The sequence below is a fragment of the Penicillium alfredii genome (genome assembly GCF_028826965.1).
Source record: "Penicillium alfredii strain IBT 34128 chromosome Unknown utg000007l_segment0_segment0, whole genome shotgun sequence".
NCBI lineage: Eukaryota > Fungi > Ascomycota > Eurotiomycetes > Eurotiales > Aspergillaceae > Penicillium > Penicillium alfredii.
Window position 1 is genome coordinate 423,248 of NW_026622704.1, and position 20,878 is coordinate 444,125.

At 51.2% G+C, this 20,878-nt stretch overlaps 8 protein-coding genes across 8 annotated transcripts; 4 read left to right on the forward strand and 4 right to left on the reverse strand.

Moving 5' to 3' along the window:
• Positions 1-800: 800 nt before the first annotated feature.
• On the forward strand, positions 801-2,511 carry NUU61_004832 (uncharacterized protein; the record flags this gene model as incomplete). Its single annotated transcript, XM_056655414.1, has 3 exons — positions 801-1,453; positions 1,536-2,417; positions 2,475-2,511. The coding sequence occupies 3 exons, from the start codon at positions 801-803 to the stop codon at positions 2,509-2,511; spliced, it is 1,572 nt and encodes a 523-aa protein (XP_056511027.1).
• Positions 2,512-2,979: 468 nt separating this feature from the next.
• On the reverse strand, positions 2,980-4,248 carry NUU61_004833 (uncharacterized protein; the record flags this gene model as incomplete). Its single annotated transcript, XM_056655415.1, has 1 exon — positions 2,980-4,248. The coding sequence occupies one exon, from the start codon at positions 4,246-4,248 to the stop codon at positions 2,980-2,982; it is 1,269 nt and encodes a 422-aa protein (XP_056511028.1).
• A 361-nt stretch (positions 4,249-4,609) lies between these two features.
• On the forward strand, positions 4,610-7,173 carry NUU61_004834 (Mcm10/DnaG-type zinc finger protein; the record flags this gene model as incomplete). The annotated part of the gene is made up of 2 exons (XM_056655416.1): positions 4,610-4,614; positions 4,683-7,173. The coding sequence occupies 2 exons, from the start codon at positions 4,610-4,612 to the stop codon at positions 7,171-7,173; spliced, it is 2,496 nt and encodes an 831-aa protein (XP_056511029.1).
• Positions 7,174-8,452: 1,279 nt separating this feature from the next.
• NUU61_004835 (uncharacterized protein) lies at positions 8,453-9,807 on the reverse strand (the record flags this gene model as incomplete). Its single annotated transcript, XM_056655417.1, has 3 exons — positions 8,453-9,020; positions 9,072-9,256; positions 9,295-9,807. 3 exons carry the CDS (start codon positions 9,805-9,807, stop codon positions 8,453-8,455), a joined length of 1,266 nt encoding a protein of 421 aa, XP_056511030.1.
• Positions 9,808-10,327: 520 nt separating this feature from the next.
• NUU61_004836 (uncharacterized protein) lies at positions 10,328-12,106 on the forward strand (the record flags this gene model as incomplete). Its single annotated transcript, XM_056655418.1, has 6 exons — positions 10,328-10,624; positions 10,680-10,997; positions 11,023-11,094; positions 11,391-11,690; positions 11,866-11,970; positions 12,050-12,106. The coding sequence occupies 6 exons, from the start codon at positions 10,328-10,330 to the stop codon at positions 12,104-12,106; spliced, it is 1,149 nt and encodes a 382-aa protein (XP_056511031.1).
• Positions 12,107-13,616: 1,510 nt separating this feature from the next.
• Positions 13,617-15,144, reverse strand: NUU61_004837 (o-methyltransferase; the record flags this gene model as incomplete). The annotated part of the gene is made up of 5 exons (XM_056655419.1): positions 13,617-13,927; positions 13,994-14,457; positions 14,525-14,648; positions 14,721-14,847; positions 14,905-15,144. 5 exons carry the CDS (start codon positions 15,142-15,144, stop codon positions 13,617-13,619), a joined length of 1,266 nt encoding a protein of 421 aa, XP_056511032.1.
• A 1,359-nt stretch (positions 15,145-16,503) lies between these two features.
• Positions 16,504-17,931, forward strand: NUU61_004838 (uncharacterized protein; the record flags this gene model as incomplete). Its single annotated transcript, XM_056655420.1, has 5 exons — positions 16,504-16,665; positions 16,743-17,124; positions 17,186-17,303; positions 17,370-17,534; positions 17,601-17,931. 5 exons carry the CDS (start codon positions 16,504-16,506, stop codon positions 17,929-17,931), a joined length of 1,158 nt encoding a protein of 385 aa, XP_056511033.1.
• A 477-nt stretch (positions 17,932-18,408) lies between these two features.
• NUU61_004839 (uncharacterized protein) lies at positions 18,409-19,857 on the reverse strand (the record flags this gene model as incomplete). The annotated part of the gene is made up of 2 exons (XM_056655421.1): positions 18,409-18,753; positions 19,150-19,857. The coding sequence occupies 2 exons, from the start codon at positions 19,855-19,857 to the stop codon at positions 18,409-18,411; spliced, it is 1,053 nt and encodes a 350-aa protein (XP_056511034.1).
• Positions 19,858-20,878: the final 1,021 nt, after the last annotated feature.

The window sequence follows — 20,878 nt, forward strand, 5'->3', positions numbered from 1 at the left end:
ATACCTTCCCCGGGGACAAACTGGCAATTTCGTTTCTGAAGAAGTAGGTACATGGTTTTCCTCGCCGCGTATATACAATGGGGTCCAAAAGTTAACCGGGCACCTCAAATTTCAGGCAATTGTATAACTTTAAACTTAAATATCTCAGATAAAGATATCTTTCTAGAACTAATACATAGAATCTATATAATATACCACTATTAAAGAATATAGATCTTTCTTGGTGTAATCAAGTCATAATATATAGGAAACAACTCATTTTTAATCGAAATCTCTACAATCCGACTAACTTTTAGCCACAATGTCACCCTAAGCTTATATAGAAAAATATATGTTATTTTGTAGAATGTATCTCTATTGAATACTGAAAAATATTTACAATCCAAACCATCGACTTTAGCAGAGAAGATAGAGAGTGTCAACAGTATATTGTAGTTGTGGGGATGCTTTGATAGAAGAATCGTACGGGCCACAATAGTTATGTGATGTGTAGTTTAGTATAGCTCATATAATTTATATAATTTATATAATTCATACAATATGTCTCGGACAAGAGCTAAATGTGCCAATAATATACGGCCAAAGCCCCCCGCAAAGGGCCAACTACAACGGGACACCGAAAACGTCACTCCCCACTCTTCAATTTACCCGGAGACTGGGGCTTCCATCTACCGTTACATTGTTATTTTCCGTTTTCATTTTACTTTCCTTTTGCTTTCCTTTTGCTTTCTTTTATTTTGACTGTTTTCTTGTCTTCATTTTCCTCTCTTTCGCATTTCTCATTGAACCCTTGCCCCGCCATGTCTTCCCCGCAGGAGCTCGTGCCGCAGACGGAATCCATCGCGGAGGTCTATGCGACCGACGATGCCTCCGTGATCTCGGTCGCACCGGAACACCAGCAGCGATGGACGGGGCTGGTCTCGCAGTTCCAGAAGCTGTACAACCACCGCCCGGACTTTGTCGCGCGCAGTCCCGGCCGCGTCAACATCATCGGCGAACACATCGACTACTCACTGTACGATGTCCTCCCGACCGCCGTCAGCGTTGACGTGATCATGGCCGTCAAGGTGGTCCCCGCCAGCGCCGGGACCACCGTCAAGATTGCGAATGTCACGCCGGAGAAATTCCCCACACGCGAGTTCAGCGTTCCGCACGATGCCGACATCGAGATTGATCCCAAGAAGCACGAGTGGATTAACTACTTCAAGGCGGGTCTTCTGGGTGCCTTGAAATTCCTGCGCAAGACGAAGTCGGATGGCTCGCTCATTCCGGCTAGCATGGAGATTTTGGTCGATGGCAACGTGCCCCCAGGCGGAGGTATCTCGAGCAGTGCGGCCTTCGTGTGCGCCAGTGCCCTGGCCGTCATGAAGGCCAACAACCACAATGTGTCGAAGCAGGACCTCCTGGATCTGGCTGTGGTTTCGGAGCGGGCCGTTGGGGTGTACTCAGGCGGGTAAGTCAAGATCCACGCAAGTATTGAATATACTAGAAAAAGAAAAAGTACAGGAGTCCTAACACGAAGAAACTTCAAACAGAATGGACCAAGCAGCATCCATCTTCTCTAAGCGGGGCTACCTACTCTACACACAGTTCTTCCCCAAGTTCAAAGTCGAGCACGTCTCAATTCCAACAGCCGCTGACGAAATCACCTTCCTGATGGCGCAGAGCTTCGTCACCTCGAACAAGGCCGACACCGCGCCGCGCCACTATAACCTCCGAGTGGCAGAGTGCACACTGGCCGCAGTGATCCTGGCCAAGCACTACGGACTAACGCTCCCCAAGGACAACAGCTCGCTGGGATACAGCCTCCGCAACTTCCAACTCGAGCTGATGACCAAGGAAGAGCGGCTCCAGGACCCGCTGGAGTACCAGATCGACTCGGTGATCCAGGCGACAATGGATCTATTAACACAGGAGCAGGGCTACACGCGCGAGGAGATGGCACAGCTGCTGGGGATTAGTGTTCCAGAGCTGGAGTCGACCTTCCTGTCCGCGTTCCCCGTCCAGGCGGAGCGCTTCCTCCTGCGCCAGCGCGCCCTGCACTGCTTCAAGGAGGCCCGCCGCGTACTGGATTTCAAGGCATGCCTGAACAAGGCGGCTCAGCTCGACGAGAAGCGCATCCACTACCTGGGCCAGCTGCTGAACGAGTCTCAGGAGTCGTGCCGCACTGCTTACGACTGCAGTGCCCCCGAGGTCGATGATATTTGCTCTATTGCCCGCCGTGCTGGTACCTGGGGGAGCCGGCTGACAGGAGCCGGATGGGGTGGCTGCACCGTTCATATGCTGCCACAGGGCAAGGTCGAGGCGGTTACCACTGCCCTCCGGAACGAGTACTATCTCAAGAAGTTCCCTGATATCAGTGCAGAAAAGCTGGAGCAGGCTATGGTTATCAGCAAGCCGTCCAATGGCTCGTTTGTGTACGTTGACCCCTTTGAAAGATTGAGGATTTATGACTAACTTCTGTCAAAATTCAGGATCACGGGCGCTGCAATTGACCAAATTTCTCTCTAAACCATTGAAATTATTTCGATACAAGGCCCATCCAAGTAGGGTTGCATATGATATCTCCAAATCCAAACGTTCAAAAAACCCACCAGGGCGACAGTAAGGCGCTACTAGATAGACCCGCCATGATTGAGGAATCGCCAGGTCCAAACAACATTCCAGTCATAAATATCCCTGAATCTTAGAGTCCGACCGCTGCGGGACTGATGCAGTTAGATGTTTGTCAACATCGAAAGCAACCTGCATCCTAAATTCTTTCATCTCATGCTCCATTCTGGCAATAGCCATGGAAGGCTCTGTCAAGCATGCAAAAAGGTCTGGAGGCCGCGTTGACCGAAGATATTTGCGGAGACAGTATTCGGCTGGAACACGCTGTTCGCGTGGTTTAGAAAGCCGCTAAAGCACTCGGCATTCTCTGAACAGCATGCGGCCACGTTGGGAAATACCCAAGTTGTTGCCCACCGCGCGAAGCATTCAAGACTTTTTCTTGGTGGCTGATCTCGTGAAGAAGTCGCTCATCTTCTTCATGCCAGTTGTGTTGACCTTCTTCAGGTCCCGCACACCTCGAGACTCGGCAGCTTTTTTGTTCTTTTCTTCCTCCTCCTTGCGGCGCTTTTTCTCAGCGCGTGCCTCCACCTCTTCATCGTCCAAACTTCGCTTCCGGCTGAAGTCGGTCATTGCCCGCGATGCCACGGCCTCTGCGCGGAGATCAGCGAGGTGCTTGAGACGGTCTTTCAACGGCTTGAAATCAATTGGGCTCTCCGGGGAAGCGAAGATCTCATCTAATCGAGCACAGAGGGTCTCTGGAAGGTAAGACTCCTTCATGAACGACAGCGCTGTGGAGATTCGCAGTAAACGGGTGATGTGATCCGAGGAATCTGAGTCTTCTCCCGATGGTTGAGATACTGGCGTCGATTCGCCTGCGGGCGTTGATACCGATGGCGTGGCAGTTGTGGCCATGGTGGATGGTGAATCTTGTCTCTCATCCGCCTTAGAACTCGACTCGCCGTCATTTGACTCCTGGCTGGTCATAACATCCTCTCGCTTGACCGACATCAAAGGCGTTGCTAGTGCCTGGCGAATAAACCGTTCTTCCAAGCTCACCGGCAGCTCTTGTTCTGCCATGCGCTCAGCCTTGGCGATCAACTCCCTGACGAGCTTCGTCTCATCGAATCGGAACAGCTTTTCTTCACCCGCTTCCACGATTTCACTCATGGCTTCTGCGCGCGCCAGAAGGGTCGGTCGAAAGGTTTCGTCGTAGAGGACGTGACGAAAATGCGTCGGCAGGTCATCTTGCGAGTCAATAATGTCGTCCAGCGGCTGAAACAGAGAATGACCTGATTTTGAAGAAGGCGACAGCAAAGGCACCAGGAAAAAGATTGCATCTATGGGCGTTGCAACCAGCAATTCGGCCTTTTTCGCAAGTGTTGCTTTTGTCGAAGGGGCGGGCTTCTCCGTCGCGTCGGCCTCGGTGGTTGATTGAGGCGTTTGAGGAGTAAACAGAATACTCCGCGCATTCTGAGCTGGTGGTGCGATCACTGTAAACTCGAATATACCGCGATCTGGGCAGAAGAAATAGCGGGCTAGTTCTCCCGACTGCGGGTTCGGGAGCGTGAGTAGCCGCGCATTGTCACTTGTGGAAGACGGGAGAATAAAGGACTTGGTAGGCTTTTCAGAGACAAGCATTTTCGTCTGAGCTGCTTGAGCTTCAGGCTGCTCTGGGGCCGTTGCTCGAGTCTTCATGGTTTGCAAATGGGTTGGCGAGACGAGCAGACGCCAGGGTTAAATGGAAGCCGCGACGCGACGCGCCCGCCAATCAGGCCCTGATGTGATCCATCACGCCCATTCTGCTTGTTTCATTTCTTTCTGCATTTCCCTTCTTTTCTTCTTCCTTAACTCTTTGGTGTCTTTTTTCTTTTCTTTTTTTCTCTTTGATTTTCTTGCCAGGTCGATTCTCTAGCCTCGACTCCCCTCATTTTCGGTGCCCGTGAAACGGCGTGGGCGGGGAATGAAGCTCCATGGTGGACTCCCTTGATTCCTTGAATTCAACCCAACACCAGTGAGTGTCACACCCTGGCACAAGAATTACATGGAAATTGACAATATGAAGTGGTCGAGACTGCATGGCCGCCTCAATCGCCTCGGGAAGCTCTGTTGAGCTCGCCCGGTGGGCGGAGAAAGTACCAGGACATCCAGCGCCGCCGCAATAACCCGGCCTCGCCGTTGAAACGCTCAAGCACGACGCCGAATTTTCGATCAAAGGCAGAGCAGGTCTTGGATGAGGATGTGGACGACCGCGAAGAAGACGAAGAGACACTACAGTTGCAGCTCGCTGAGATCCAAGCTCGCCTCAAATTGAAACAACTCCAAAAGAGCCGCGGCAGATCAGGGTCGAATGTGGATGATGGCGAGGACACGCGCGCACGCCCGGCTTCTGCTATTAGCTCTTCATCGCGATCTCGGGACTATACATCGACTCCTAGAAGCACTAAAGGGCCGAGCCGGAAGGCGAACACCGATGATGTCCAGGTTCCGGTATCCCCAACGAGAAAGGAGTTGCCCAGCACAGACCCTTTGTCACCCCGGAGATATCTGATGGGCATCGACAAGGGCTGGAAGGGTAGTGATGTGTCGCTGAAGCGACCACCAAGCTCAAGGGCCGACCCTCGCCCAAACAGCCAGCTGGGGTCTCGAGACGGTCTGACGCCCCGCTCTAATGATTTATTCGCCGCAAGGCCTCATTCATCTGCTGGAGGGGGAGGAGCGGGCAGAATCAAAAGTTTCAGCGAACGAATGGCGGAAGGCAGAGCGGCTGAGAAAGCCGAAAAGTCTCGCATGGAGCGAGCAGAGAAGGTCAAGGCCAACCGAAGCTCGGGATTTCAGTTGGACAGCTCGGAGATGGAGTCTTTCAAAGCAGCTGCCGCCGAAGCAAAAAATTCACCCCCGTCGTTCGCAAATAGGGCCCGACAACCGGAGAGTTTCAGTCGTGAAGACATTCTCCGATCCCTTGGTCAGTCGCGCCCTGCCGGCCTTCATCGCAGCCAAACGACTCCGAGTGTTCGCAGAATGGACAGTGCCGATCCTAAAGATAGGCAGTCCCAACTCCACAGGCGAAACCATACAACGGAGTCGGAGGCGGTGTCATCACGAGAGAAGGACCATCAACATGGGGGTGGAGCCGAAGGAACTGGTCCCCTGAAAAAAGCACCCGATGCATCGAAATTTGAGTCCTACTCTTCGCTGCATCTATCGAACCGCGTGCTGCCTCATTCTTTCCTGAGTCGCAATCTGGGCGACAAAACCATCCTCCGTATTCCGGACCTTTTGAGAACCATCAAGGCACCCGCTTTTGAGCTCCCAGAAGAGATAGATGGGGATTTTGTGGTGTTTGGAATTGTTGCATCCAAGTCCGACCCCAAGGAGGTAAAAAATTCGGGGAATGCCTCTGCAAAGCCTCAAGACCCTTACGATGATGGCCTCAACAATACAAGCCGATATATGGTCATGACGCTAACTGATCTCAAATGGACGGTCGACCTTTTTCTATTTGATACGGCCTTCCCTCGTTACTACAAGGTCTCTGAGGGCACACTCATCGCCATCTTGAACCCCACGATCATGCCTCCCCCAAAGCACAAATTAGACACCAATCGATTCAGTTTGGCTCTGTCGTCATCCGATGACAAGGTTCTTGAAATCGGATACTCACGAGACATTGGGTTTTGCAAGGCTGTGAGGAAAGATGGTAAAACTTGTCAGTCCTGGGTGGATGGCCGAAAGACCGAGTATTGTGATTTCCATGTCGATATCCAGGTGCGGCGCACCCAGGGCCAACGCATGGGGGTCAACAGCGGAACCGGGATGTTCGGCCCTGGCGGCGGGACCGGGCAGCGGACTGGGATCTTTGGCAGCGAGGGTGGGAAAAAGGGTGACGGCCGAGGTGGTGGATCTAGACATGGTCTGAGGCCAGAAGGTGCCCAGTACGACTGGGGGTCTCAGTCGCTCTATTACGTGGCGCCAGCACCCAAGAACCGCGGCTCCAGCCAGACCTCTTTCAGTCCCACTCCCGGAAAATCGGCAGCGAGTCTAATCGACGCCAGTGATGATCCGTTCATTGCGGCCGGCATGATGGGCCGTGGAATGGAAAACAAAGAAGAACGGCTCCGTCGGCGTCTTGCGACACAGCAGCGCGAGCGTGATATTACACAAAAACTCGTATCTGGCCGCGTTGGCGGAGTCGGCGCTGAGTATCTTCGCAGCCGCACTGCCAACGAGAACCCGTCCGCCGATGCAAGCCAGGAGAAGACCCTGGGCACGCCCACAACGCCCAAGGCTCTACCATCCACCAATGGTATTAGTCTTTCCAGTTTCGGAAAAGCCAACAACGTCCGCTTAAGTCCCAAGAAACGTGCCCATGACGGCGACAAGCCCCATGGTAGCGGCGTCAAGAAGACCCGCTTCATCACGGCGAAAGGTATCCGGGAGGCTGGACGAGACAGCTTGGGGGTCCCAACGATGCAACGCCCTCAGAAAAACAGGCTGTATCGGACGATGATGATGAACTGGATATCATTTGACGGGTCTAACACATTCCCTCTTGATCTCTCCCCCTTCTCCCTCTCTCCGTTTGAACTTGAAACTCGCTCGATGGGGACAATACTCTCCTAACGCTGTTACGACAACCAACACAAAACTAGAGCTTTCTCGGTTGCATGAGACGAATTCCCTTTGTCTGTTCATCGAAGATTGGAATCTGATCCCAGGTTTTTCTTCATTCGATGACATGAATAATGTACTTGATAGTCTGTCAATCCACATAGCTGGTCTATGGTATTTTTATGTCTGTGGTCTTTTGAGTTTTCTGAGGTTGATTGGTGCTTACAAGGTAGCATTCCTGGGATTTAAGTATGGGGAGCAGAGGAGGTATATTCCAGATCTGCAGGGTACAAGTCTGACTGTATCTGCGCTGTGTCGCCTTACTCTGTCTGGCGCCGACAGACTCACAGAGCTGCGGGTCTCAAATCGAGATGGCTTATCTATGTGTAGTAGAGAGGTGAGAATACAGGTGTCTATCTATTTGAGCATGAAATCATTGCTCAAAAGCAGCAGATTGAATCCAGCATGAAATCCTCTGCTACAGCCCTGGAGGGTTACCTAGGTAGACATAGGTACCATGCATACGACAAGAACACGGAATTCTAGGACAATTGAAAGCGAAGGAGATGGGGTATGTTTGCTAAATAGAGATGTGATCGAACAATCCAATTTACCATTCAATTAGGTGACTAGTCCTCAGATGGCCATCCAAGCTCAAACTAGGGATGGTCGAACGAGAAGATCGTTGCCTAGAGACCAAGCCCATCGAAAACAATGTGGATTACCACAGCCAGCTAAAGATCAAAAGAAAACCATTAAAAAAAAAGCAAAAAAACAACATGAGGAAAAAAAAACAAATCAACTCCATTATCTTCCAGTGCATGGTCGTTACCAGATATCCCTAAATTCCCCCAAATGCGAACCCGAGACGCCTGTTTACTGGGAAAAAGAGAGATTAAAGTAAGAAAAGCAATCCAGGAAACCCAGCAGACACATCATAGTCATTATAGTAAAAAAAAAAAGAAAGAAAGAAAGAACAAGAAAAGAAAAGAAACACAAACGCCCCCAGCCATTAAACAAATGGTAACCACAGCCAGGGCACAAGGACAGGAGGTATAGGCAGCAGTAAGCACTGCTGGGAGCGCCACACTGAGGGAAGCCAGCTGTCCAAGGCTCTGGTGTGAGAAAGAGAGAAAATACTGAAAACAAAACAACAAAAAAGCAAAGCAGGTTAAAACAAGCTGAAACGAAACTCAGAACACACAAAAGCAATCGCTAAAACAATGCGAAATGCAACTCAGAACAGTTGCTTTTTGGAAGAATGGCCCGAAGGCCAACGGCGCACTCCATCTCAGACCTTGGGGGTGCTGGATGCACCGGCCCTGGAATGAGTGCCCCGGGTCTTCTTTGCAGTGGGGGCTTCAGGACTCCCCACTGAGTCCGCGTCCCGCTTCACAGAAGCAGGTGAGCTGTCAGCCTGCTCATCGGGACTCTGCTTTTTGCGCTGCCAGTAGTCGAAGGGGCTGATGCGCTTCTTTGCCTGGGTCTTGACAGAAGGTGTCACATCGAGCTGGTTCTGGTCATACCGAGCAGCGGAGCGCAGAAGGCGAGTGGGGCTCGGGGCAGCGGGCGCGGCGGGCGCGTCAGGAGGACCCATAACTGTAGCGGTAGGAGTGCTCGATTCGGCCATGGCATGGTCCTCTTCATCCGTGCCATCTTCCTCAGCAGCGTTATGGTGCTTTCGCTGTACACCGAAGAGGGCACGAGGCTTGGCGGAGCGAGACGGGCTGCCCCTCACGAGATCGGGGTTGTCGGCGAGGAGGTCAGGACGGGCAGCAAACAGGCCCAGGTCATCGCCATCTTCGTCGGCCTCGGTGTCCAACTCCTGGTGGAACTTGCGGAAGACCTTTTTGCCTCGGCTGCAAAAGAGTTAGAATGTGATATCGTAGGCAAGAGCGGGAAATACTTACAAAACACAGAAGATCCCATCTTTACGGTCCGTTTCATGGGGCTTGGTACGGCTTTGAGAGCGAGTCGAGGGCTTCGTGGGGGCCTGAGAGTTGGAGGTGCCAGGCTTGTCGTGGAAGGGGTTGTCATTTTCATCCAATCCAAGTACAAACGGACGGTTCTCAGGGTCCGTGTAGATTTCGATATCCTGGCCTCTGGAAGAGCCAGGAAGATTTGAGGGCTTACCCTGAGACATCGTGGAGGAAAAAGATTGCGAGAAGTAGGCGAAGGATCACAAATGGACTTTTTGTGAGATGCAGGAGTCTTGCCAGGAGTAAGAAGACCTTGCTCCACAGTTGATCTGAAGGTGCGATGTGCAGAGGATAGAGCAAATGGAATAGGAATATCAGATGAGTGAGAGGCAGAGGCAGCCATAGAAAGTGAATACGCAGCTTTACCCCGCCGATTTGCCGTGGAGGGCGGTGAAGGCGGTGATAGAAAGGACTCTCCGGTCGACGATGAGGCTTTTGGGACTTCCACCTTTCTTTGCTTCTTGGGTGACCCTCGAGAGCCCGCTCGGCCATCGCCATTCGCAAAACCAGGTGAAGGAGTTCTCTGAATTGATCTGGCCCGTTGATTCGCCAGTCTGGCTGACGTCCGAGTAGGATAAGGCGAATATTGGTCATATCCAGCACCATGGCGAGGAGCGGCAGGGACCCGCAGGGCCGACGGTGATGGTGGTGGTGGTGTGGTCGCCATTATGAATCAAGGTCCAACGCCCACAAGGTTGTTGTCGGATATTTCGATAAGACAGTCGATTCGAACAAGTGTCCACGGCTCCCAGTTACCAGCGACAAGCTTCCTTTTCTTTGTTTTTCTTTGTGGTTTTCTCAGGGAAATGTCGGTCGTCAAGGGTTGAGAGATCAAGCAGACCAAGGGTGAGTTCGCCCCCACACAGTACAAATGAATGATACAATGCAGGATTCGCGTCGAACGCAATAATATTCGAAATGCTCAACAAGCAATAGGGGATATCAATGCGCAACGAAACAAAGCAGTGGGTATGAAGATGTGAAGAAAGGGCGAGGGCGGAAGGGATGTTTAGCGCCAGCCCCTTCCTGGGCTCACCGCCCGGAAATCCCGGTGGCTGAGGCCCCGCGTTCCTGGCGATGTTCTGCCCATGGCGATCTTTGGGTTCCTTGGGAATTGACCACAAATGCTCCCCGCAACTTACCGTTGTTTTCGAGACACTCTACGGGCGGAGGTCACAACATAAACCATGGATTCTCGCAGTACAGCCGAGGAGATGGAGAGGCTTCAGCTATCGGATGATGACACAGAAGACCTCTGGGATTCACCGTCGAAGCGGGGCGTCGCGCAGAAATTCACCCCCAGAGCCTCCGACGAGAAAACTACACCGGAGCCTCGTGCTCCCCATGATTCTGGCGATACTCTTTTTGATCGCCAAGAGGCACGCGAGGTGGCGCTACAGACAGAGCTACAAAGCGTGCGGAACATCAACGAGGCGATTGAAGGTCTCCTGGGCAGCATTGACCGTGCCAAAGGAAACATGGATGTACGTTACGCGCAAGCCAATTCTCCGAAACTATTTATTAACACTGCTGCGATAGACCGTGTCGCGCACCGTCACTTCGGCCTCGACTCTGTTGAATACATGGACCCGCATCCTGTCGCAGACAGAACACAACCAACGCCTGATTCTCAATCCCGATTGGCAAGGCGCCACCCAAGATGTGGCCAACATGGAGAATGAAGCGATCCAAAAACAGCAAGCGGCCGAGCGACGTGAGCAAGCGCTGCAGCAACAGCGAGAAGCCGCTGCCCGAAAAGCCGAGGAAGACGAGAGGCGGCGGACGGCGACCACCAGAGGCACTCGTGGGACTAGTAGAGGTACTGCTCGTGGCACTGGTCTCAGACGAACCCCCAGTGTTAGCACAAGTACCTCCCGCACAGCCGCAACTCGAGGATCAACAACGGCGACCCGACGACCGGCCAGTGGGATTGCGCGCGGTAGTGGAATTGCGCGTGGGCGGGGGAAGCCCTAAAATGGATAATGATATTGAATGGATCATGAATTTCGCGATTTTTCTTCGTGTATGATAGTATTTTCTCTTTTTTCTCTCTTATTTTCTTTTCTTTATAAACGTATCCATGGATGTGATAAAAAAATCCAAAGAAGGAAATCCAAATACAAACACACGAATAATAGAAGTCGGCCTCAGGCACCAGTCACGCGCGCGATAGCAAGATAAGGCCAGACCAGTTCCCCCGACACGTTCAAAACACCCATCTCCCACGCCATGAATTTCGCCCCGTACCAGGACGAATCCCCCGAGATCGAACGGGCGCTGTCGCCACCACCCGTGGATGGCCCTCGCGTCAAGTCTCCGAACCTCCGCTCGCCCCGGGCGTCGGCCGACCTCCCGAGCCCCGGCCACTTTGTCGGCGGCGGATATGGCAACACGGGCTTTGGGCGAGACATCGAGGGTGGGCATGTGAGCCTGGGGGCATTTGAGACAAGTCTGCCGATCCGCATGGATGTGGAGGCCATGCTGGCGTACTTACTTCTGCCGCCGGCCGGAGGAGTGTTTCTGTTGCTGACGGAGCACAAGAGTGACTATGTGCGGTACGTTTGCTTGGACTTATAAGATGGATGGGATGATATGATCAAGCCGATGCTAATTAGATGCAACAGGTTTCATGCGTGGCAGTCGAGCATGCTGTTCACAGCTATCTTCGTAAGTTCGGCTTGTGTCGTCGCCGCTGTTCGCTCTCTCTAACCATGAGGCCATATAGATTATCCATCTCGTCTTCGCGTGGTCCAGCTTCTTGTCTTGGACTCTCTTTATCGTCGACTTCTTCCTCATTGGCTTCCTCAGCTTGCATGCCTATCGCGATGGTGTGTACAATCCGCAAGACCCCGACAGTTATCTGAAGAGAATACTAATTGGTATTTGTTGTTCTAGTCGACACCCTAGAGCACTTCGAAGTGCCGTTCTTTGGCCGACTGGCCAATTCCTTTGTCGACGACGAATAAGCGGCGACGACGACTCTTTCTTGGGGGTCCACATGTACTTGAATTCTCGCCGCGAAGGAGCATGTCTTTTGTGTTCATATACCCTTATTTGCCAATGCTTACTATCTTTTGTGTTTCCACCGGCAAATTGAGACCGGCGGGTTTGGATATGCTTTCGATGCGCTGTTCATATTGTTTTTGCTGCTTCCTGGGCTGGCTGGTTTCGTTCAACCAGGGGATGTACCATAATTGCTAATAGATAGTTTCTTCAGTGGTTTCCGACCTGATAATTACCTGCATCGATCGTTTTTTTTTTTTTTTTTTTTTTTTTCCAAATTGGAAATATAGAGATCTGCGCTGTCATTGTATATACTCGGAGATGAGTGACAAGCTTGCTATATATTATTCACATTATGGACGGCCGACCTCAGCAGCAAGGTTGATAAAGCAAAGTTAAACCAAGCGAAAGAGGCATGTCTTGTCTCATATATATATACACTTTTTGTCGCTATTTTGATCTTTTGTCTTCTGGTGTCGAAGTATAATCCCAAAAGAAAAAAGATAGCTTCTGTTCCAAAGCACCAGGGCCCACAACAAAGACCCTAGTTCCTCACTTCCTTAAGCCAAATAGGGTGGCGGGTCCTGATATGAGGGAAGACCCTCCGAGTGTATTCTTGACAAGCTTGGTTGAGGAAACTGGAGTTCGATGGCAGGGGTGTGGGCTTGGGGTTGTCGCCAGACGAATCTATCATGACAACGTGAGTATCTCGCAAAAATAAAATACATGAATAAATTAAACCAAGCCGCATCCAAGATCATAGCGTAACTCCTACCAGGCTGAAGGAGCACCGCGCTCACTGTATCATCTCGTCGCGGGCGAGGGGGAAAGCGCCCTTGGCAGCAACCGCACCGGTCAAGGCTAGGAATGATGCAGCTAGAAAGAATGGATAGTTCATCTTATGGCCGAGGGAAATGAGTGAAATGAGGGCGGAGGACATACCAAAGAATGCCATAAATACTATAATCATCCCATAGTATACATGGTTAGTTCGTTATACTCCGACGTTCTCTCTTTTTCCCCCGTTGATCCCACCACATACCATATCGGAAAGTCAAGGAATAGAATCGGGCCCAGGATTCCAAGAATGATATATAGCGAGGATAGATCTTCTCCCCTCACTTCTTCCTCATACCACTTCAACGCGGTCTCTGTAATAGATTCCTGGGGGCAAGGGGCCATTCTGGGAGAGGGTTAATCGACAAGAGCAGGAAGAAGTTACTTGGATACATGGGAGAGATAAAACAGTTAGAAAGAAAAAGGGAGGGGGGTTAAAGTCCAAGTACACAAAACTAGAAATGAATGACTTGATTCTTCGTCATTCTACGATAGGGCCGAGTTGGGAGACATCTCAACCAAGTCAAGTGAAACGATTCTGAAAATAACATGGTCCGTATTTCTCATCCACAACGTAAAGCTATTTACATATAGAGGTAGCATATCATCTACCTCACTCGTAACCCAAGCTTGGCATTAAGCCAGCTCGCATTCAATCAAGCTCTCTACACCCCGGCGCACAGTCCATATCTTCACAATCTTCAGCCCAACCGACTCAACCAGCACTTTCCAGTCCCGTGCTGTGCGCTCGGTCGAGTTCACGGTCATCATGACAAAGTCCAGACTGGTCGTCTCCCAGTGGGCGTTGGTCTCCGGGATGACGTTCTCATTGATCAGGATCTTGCTGTAGCCCGGCTTCATGGCAGGCGTGATATTAGAAAGAATCTTGCGGCAGTCGTCATCGGGCCAGTCGTGCAGGACCGAGTGCATGTAGTATGCTCGAGCACCTTGTAGTGTGTTAGTGTATGCTGGACACATGAAGGGTAAGAAGAAAGCAAAAGGTCTATCCATACCTTTGACAGGCTGCTCCGTGAAGAAATTATAAGGCATAGGCTCAATAGACGAAGGCAGATCCATCTTCTTGGCCTCAGCCACCACTTCGGGCAGATCCTGCAAGATCAGTCGACCGGGGACACTGGGCCATTTCCGGCTGAATTCAGACAGATCATGGCCAGTGCTGCCGCCTATATCAATCAGCAGCACATCGTCGCCCTTGATATCTTGGTCGGCAACCAGGCCCTCTTCGACGGGATAGAAGCCCGAGTCCATCCAGCTGGGCCGGCCGAGATGGTAGGTTGACATGTGGTTAGCGAACTGCTTGACGACATGCGGCTGCTCTTTCAGGAACTCGAAGAAGTTCTTGTCGGTGGCGTGGGCCACATTGAATGGGGTCGTGGTGAGCTTGCTGGGACTCTGGTACTGTGCTTCTTTGAAGAAGTCGGGGATCTTTGCAATAGCCGGGTTGAGTCCGTTGGCACTGAAAGATATATGAGCCTTTCCACTCTTTCCAGAGTTAACAGAGGCGAATGGTGCATGTTACTTACAACACCGGGAAAGTATCGCTGAATCGCTCAACGCCCATTGCGGTAGAGAAGTTGGTTCCGCGATACTCGTCCGGGCCCGTCTCAGCCAGGACGCCGGTGGCAGCGAGGTGCTTTAACATACGGGCTAAACAAATATTAGCTCAACCAGGTCTACTATGTGACAACTCCCTTGAGAGAGAAAAGGACAGCCACTCACAGAGAAGCTTGGGGTCGGCTTTGGTTGCCTCGGCCAGCTCCTGCGCTTTCTTGGGGCTGCCGGTGGCCGGCAGCAGCGCAAACACACCCAAATTCAGTGTAAACATAATTGCCGCAAAGCTGGCTGGCTGTGACATTATTAGCCCATGGTTCTATTGCAGAAAACAAAGACAGAAACAAATCACCTCTCTCCAGCAATACCGCAGGAGAGCCTCCCGGGGCGTCTCCAAGGCCCTCACCAGGGACCGCGCAGTCTCCAGGAGTTCCAATCGGTCTTTGGCATTATCCAGAGCAATACCAGTCCCCCGAGAGGAAATCTCGGAGACGAGGCTCGGGACCTTCTCGGCAGCGTTCGGCAACACTGCCAGAGCATCAACATCAACAGCGGGGGCTCCATTCGGAGATTCAGCTCCGAGGCTACCCATGGTGAGAATTGTCTGAGTAAGGAATAGCTAACAGTAAGATTATCGAGTTGTCGAGGGGAGTTTAGAAGAGCGGAGATTGTTTCTATATGGTGATATTGGTGGGGGTGGGACAAAGTTGTCGAGTCAGCCAGGTGAGATCTTGGCCCTTCGACGTCAACAAATGCCTTTTTGCCTTTTCCCCAAGGTTTCAGAAAGGAGGATTTTCTTGATCGACCAAGGATGATCGGCCCTAAGTTAATGATTTTCCCCGTTTACTCTGTTGACTCCCCCTTTTTTTTTTTCTTTTCTTCTTTTTAACCGTGCAGGGGACAGGAAGGAAGATAACCGGGGGAAGTGTAGATTCAAGCTTCCACGCATCGGCCAATGCTGTACCAAATGACTCGAAGGATTTACGACCTAGTCGGCTGCGCTAGTTGTGAATTATTGATAAACGGCCTATCAGCATTGTAACAATGTGCGCACAATGGGGGCCAGGATTACGCAAAAGCCATTTCGGCCCCCACGGGGTGCGTCTTCGGAGTAAGCGGTGGCGTGGATCATGTTCGGTCTCCATTCAAGGATGCTGATGCCTGCATGTTTGAGTCTGCAGGGAAAATGCGGCTGTGGATAGAGATATGGAAATATGGAATTGACGGGGGGTTTTACATTATTAGACACTTTCTTTTCTTTTTTTTTTTTTTTTTTGTGAGGCCAAAATCGTCGATCTGTAAGACCAGCTGATTAGGGCAAGGCGACCAACACCGCGTGGCAATCCATGGGTTGATATCCAGACACTTAGACTCCGACTCCAGGATGGAATGGATTCCTGATAGCAATTCCCGAAGTTTAATAGAGTGTCAGCCTTTCCAGTGAAAATCCCCCGGTAGTGCTATCGCGTGGCGATCGGCATCCACCAAGCCCTAAAATGGAATGTCGACCGACCGCCGACACGCACCAGGCCGGGTGAGCCCGCCTTAATTGGGACACTATTGGGCCACTGGGAAGAAGCGTTGCAGCTCAACGTTGGTACGATGGGGCTGGCCCCCAGACTACGGCTGATCCTGACGGGGGTCCCCTCTCTTCCCTTGGCAGTGCAGACAGCTCTGACAATTCTTACAAAAAAAAATTAGAATGTGTTTTAGTTCTTTCTTCTTGCACTCCTTTGGACTGGTCCGATATCCCCTCCAGCTCGTGGTCACTGCATGTTCTGAGAACGTGCATTGAATAATATCAGAGGGGCTGATACTTGCTGCGACTACGCCGTCGCGACATTCCCTGGAACTTTTCTTTTCTTTTCTTTTCTTTTCAATCTTTCAATTTTTCGATCTTTCGACCTTGTATTTCTTTGTGTTTCAGGAAAACGATACAATATTCTTCCCCATGGCTTCCGATTATGCCAGCGAAACCAGAGGACCGCGCATCCTGGGCGCGTTCTGGTCGCTGACCATCCTAGCGTTGGCCGTGGTGATCGTGCGATTGTTCATTCGCTTGCGGGTATTGCGCAACCCGGGCATAGATGACTGGTTGATCGTGGTAGGAATGGTAAGTGATTGATCGCAGAAGTTGAAGTGATCGAGTCAACAAGCTCACCGGATGTTTTCTTTTCGCGACAAATTTAGACCGGAAGTCTGACCTTCAGCATTGTGTGCACCGTCGATGTTTCGCTGGGATATGGGACACACACCTCGACCATCCCCGAAGAAAGACTCAAGTCGGTCCTGCTGCTCAACAACGTCAACTTTCTGTTTGGGATCATGTCCTTCTGTATCCCCAAGCTCGCCATCGTGGCTCTGCTCGATCGCCTGTTCAAGATGACCAAGGTCCATCGGTTCATTTTGTGGGGGCTAGCCTATTTCAATTTCGTCGTGTCGGCCATCACCGTGATTATTATTTGGACCATGTGTGATCCTCCCAAGGCGCAGTGGGATCGATCCCTCATGAAGCAAGGCGCCAAGTGTCGCGATCCCTGGATCCTGGTCAACTATTCGATCTTTAATGGGGGTATGTGTGGATAGGCAGCCGATCTCTTCGCGAGGAAAAGTGCTGATCGTATTTCTTGCAGCTCTTTGCGCGTTTATCGATATCCTGCTGGGTGTGTACCCCGCGGTCATTGTGTTCAAACTGCACATGTCCCTCCGGAAACGACTGGCCCTGTGTGCAGCCTTGGGAATGGCAGCCATGTAAGTGCCGCTCTGTATAATACTCGACCAACTGAACCCAGGTGGCTAACGGAGTTACGCGCATAGTTCTGCTGCCATGGCCGTCGTGAAATGCCTCCAGCTTCCCGGTCTGGCCGACCAGGCAGATCCTACCTGTGAGATTCTCTCATCCTCACCCAAAGACGAACGAATCATTGCTAATAGTGTTTCCACCAATGCAGACCACACGGCAGACCTCGTGATCTGGACCAGGTAAGCTTTGCAATCCGAATATCCCCAATATCTCCCAGACCGAACTAACCACATTCTTCTCAACAGCATCGAATCCAACGTCAACATCCTCGCCTCCTGCATCCCAACCCTACAACCCTTCATCGAAATCATCTTCGGCCGCCGCGCCTTCAAAACCTCCAGCAACCGTTACAAGCAGCACACGCACGAGACGAACTGGAGCAGCAACATGCGCTCGTCCGGCCCGCGCAAGAGCAAGTCGCGCTTCACCACTGTCGACAGCCAGGACAGCATTCTACAGACCGTCGACGAGGCCGAGGCCCACAATCTGGGCGAGATCCGGCGAACGGACCAGGTCACGATTGAGTATGGGCCGCCAGCGGATAGCTTGGTGCATGGAGGAGATCATCGGGTGTAAGGGGGACTTGCACTCGATTCTGGTATCTACGGCGTATATTATAAATAGACGGGGTTGTCCTTCGTATATAAACTTTAATGAGCATTTTTCATGACTTTATTTGCACGTCTTGGGATCTCGCTGGTATAATTGGTTAGACATGTATACATCGACCATGGACAAGTGTAGAGAATGGCATTGGCATCCAAACAGCCTTCCCATGACTACTTTAGCGCACCCAGCCAAGGGTGTCGGAGCAGATCTGCCGCCGAGACCCGCTCTGCAGGGCTGATTTTCATCGCCATCAAAAAAGGAAACAAACCGCTCCCGAACATCTGGTTCCACACCCGGCGCAAAGGCCTCAGGCAACAGCCCCGGTCTATTCATAGGAGCTGCATCCTTATCCCTCCCATCATCATCAAGAATCTACCGAACAATGTCCTGGTTCCCCTTCTCCAGCAATCTAGGAAAAGGGCCGAAGAGATCCACAATCTCAGCTCAATGCTCCTTCGCCTCGTAACGGCCATCGGGAGCAACGGCCCCACTGAACATGCGCACTGTGCAGAACACTTCCAAGAGGACTGCGCCGAGGTTCCAGAGCGACGTTCGGGATCCTACTCTCAGGGAACCAGGCCCCAAAACTGTGAGGGGACAAATGTGTTTGTATCCAAGCTGTCTACGGTCTCCATCTCTCAGGTGCTTGAGAATCTCTCTCTCGAAGACATCTTTCTTCGCGCCGTAGCATTGGGCATCGAGAATTTTGAGGGCAAGAAATTTCCGAGAGTCGCCTTTATCCACCACAGAACTCGAATTCATTGTATGCAAGTGGGGTTTGCCATTGGTCTATATGCCAGTAGACAATATTGCTTGACATACGTACATAGATGAGATCTGGGCGTTTCAGTAGTACCGAGAAGCCATTTCTCCAGAGAATGAAGGCTGTGGCAGCGAGTAATCTATAAGGATTTGTCTTCAATGTGTGTGAAAATTCTATGCGATCATCTTGCAAACCCTCGTTACTATCTCGACAAGATGGCTATTTTGATGCCAATTCTGTAACCACATCATGGATCGAGAGCGCATTTAGATTGTCTAGTCCACGTCCATTTCCATATATACCATAGTGCATTCTTTTCTGCAATCCCACATTCCTACTGGGACAGTCCCACTCCACGCGGTGCTGAAACCTCTTCTTTGATAATATGCCTCGTTGCCTAGTTCCCTGATAGCCATCAATACCAACTTCGATTTGGCTGTGTCGTGGATATTTTGTTCCGGCGTTCTTATCCTTGCGTCTGCTATAATATCCTTCTGTCGATTGAGGTCAATTCCTTGAAGCGGGATGGTGGTCGCTGAGCCTGACAGTCCTAGCCCATGGATCAGAGCTGTATTCTTTGCAGTGATATTTCGCAGCCTCGGACCGTTTGCATCACTGGCCACCAACCACTTGATCTCCTTTAACACTTGGGCGCCCAACCCAGCAGCCTGACAGTGCGGCGACACAGCAAACGCGGTGACTTCGAACCTTTGCACTTCTTCTGCTCTCCGCTCAGTCGTTCCACCACTGCGTCCTCGGTTTTCCACCTGAGTTTCCCATTCACTGCCACTCCGATTCTTGCTCCATTGCGCGTATGTTTCAACCTCCCCTTCACCAAAATCTTTCACACTACCCGTTGCAAGCACTTCGCAGAGTTGTGGCTGTTGATCTGCTCCATCTGATGTGACCCGGACCAGGACGATGGTGAAGCCGTCAGCGCCAATGATATCTGCTAGTTGTGCCGGATCTGCCATGCGAAGATGACTGGTCCCAAAGATCTCGGGATGTGTACAATATGTTGCAGTATACGAGTCATTCAGGACCTTCTGGATGGCTTTTAGGAGAGGAAGGTTGGACGGGGTGGGCGTGACATGTTCCGGGAGCAGTAAAATTGGAAGAATAGCATGCATTTTGAATCTTCGTGGGAGATGAGAATATAGTGGTTGATTTGGAAGATCTCGTTTGTGTGTAGAGGACGATGCAGGATCAGAGAGACGGACGCATTTTAAACGGAGACGTCCCTTATTTTGTACGGGGTGCGTTCGGTCCAAAGTTTAACCGGCAGAGCCGTTTTCCACAGACCGTTCCGTCTCGTCGCCACACTGTCTGCGTTAGCCATGGGATTACCGCGAAAACATCAAATCATTACCTGATTGCATCGGTTCTCGGAAGCTCTGCACCTTACATTCCATCAACCTAATGTAAAAGTTGGCTCCTCTCGGGATAAATCTAATTTCAGCAGAATTCGATGTTTTGAACCTGCGGTGAGGTGAAGAGTAAATGTGGGGAGCATTTAGCGGGGACACAAATAGCTTTTGGTGGGCAATGTTGCCGATTGATCCACCTCGAGCAGCCACTGGATCGGGGCACTGGATCGGGGCAGCGACCAGCCCTACTCGCAGGGCTGATGTATGGATCAGTGAGACTCCTTGGCTGGCATAAAGCCCAGGAGAAAGCCGAGGGTCAATTGGGCATGTTGGCATCGTGCCGGACCCGGCGACCAATTCTGGGACAAGCCTCTCTGCCCACGACCAACGTATACTTCTTTCGGACGAACTTGACGAGTTTGCCCACAGGAGTTTGGCTTTGCTCCTTTCACCACGAGTGAATGATAGTGTGCAAGCGAGGGATCAAAGGATGCTAGATGCCGCATGAAATGGAACTAGGAGAATAGCGCTTGAAACTACTCAGAGTGATGAAGTAAGGTATTAGAATCAGGCTGGTGAGTTGAAAAATGTAGAACCCGCCGGAGAGACTTCGTTATTATTCATCACTATTCAACTAGGATGTTAGCCGTGACTGCGTTACCAAAGATGCCTATTTGAACGCTTCCTATGTAATTATCTAAGTAGAGAATAGTATAATAGATTCGGTTCATTACATGATCCCGAACCCTTGCCTGGGAGCCCACAGTATTCTCCTGGGAATAGA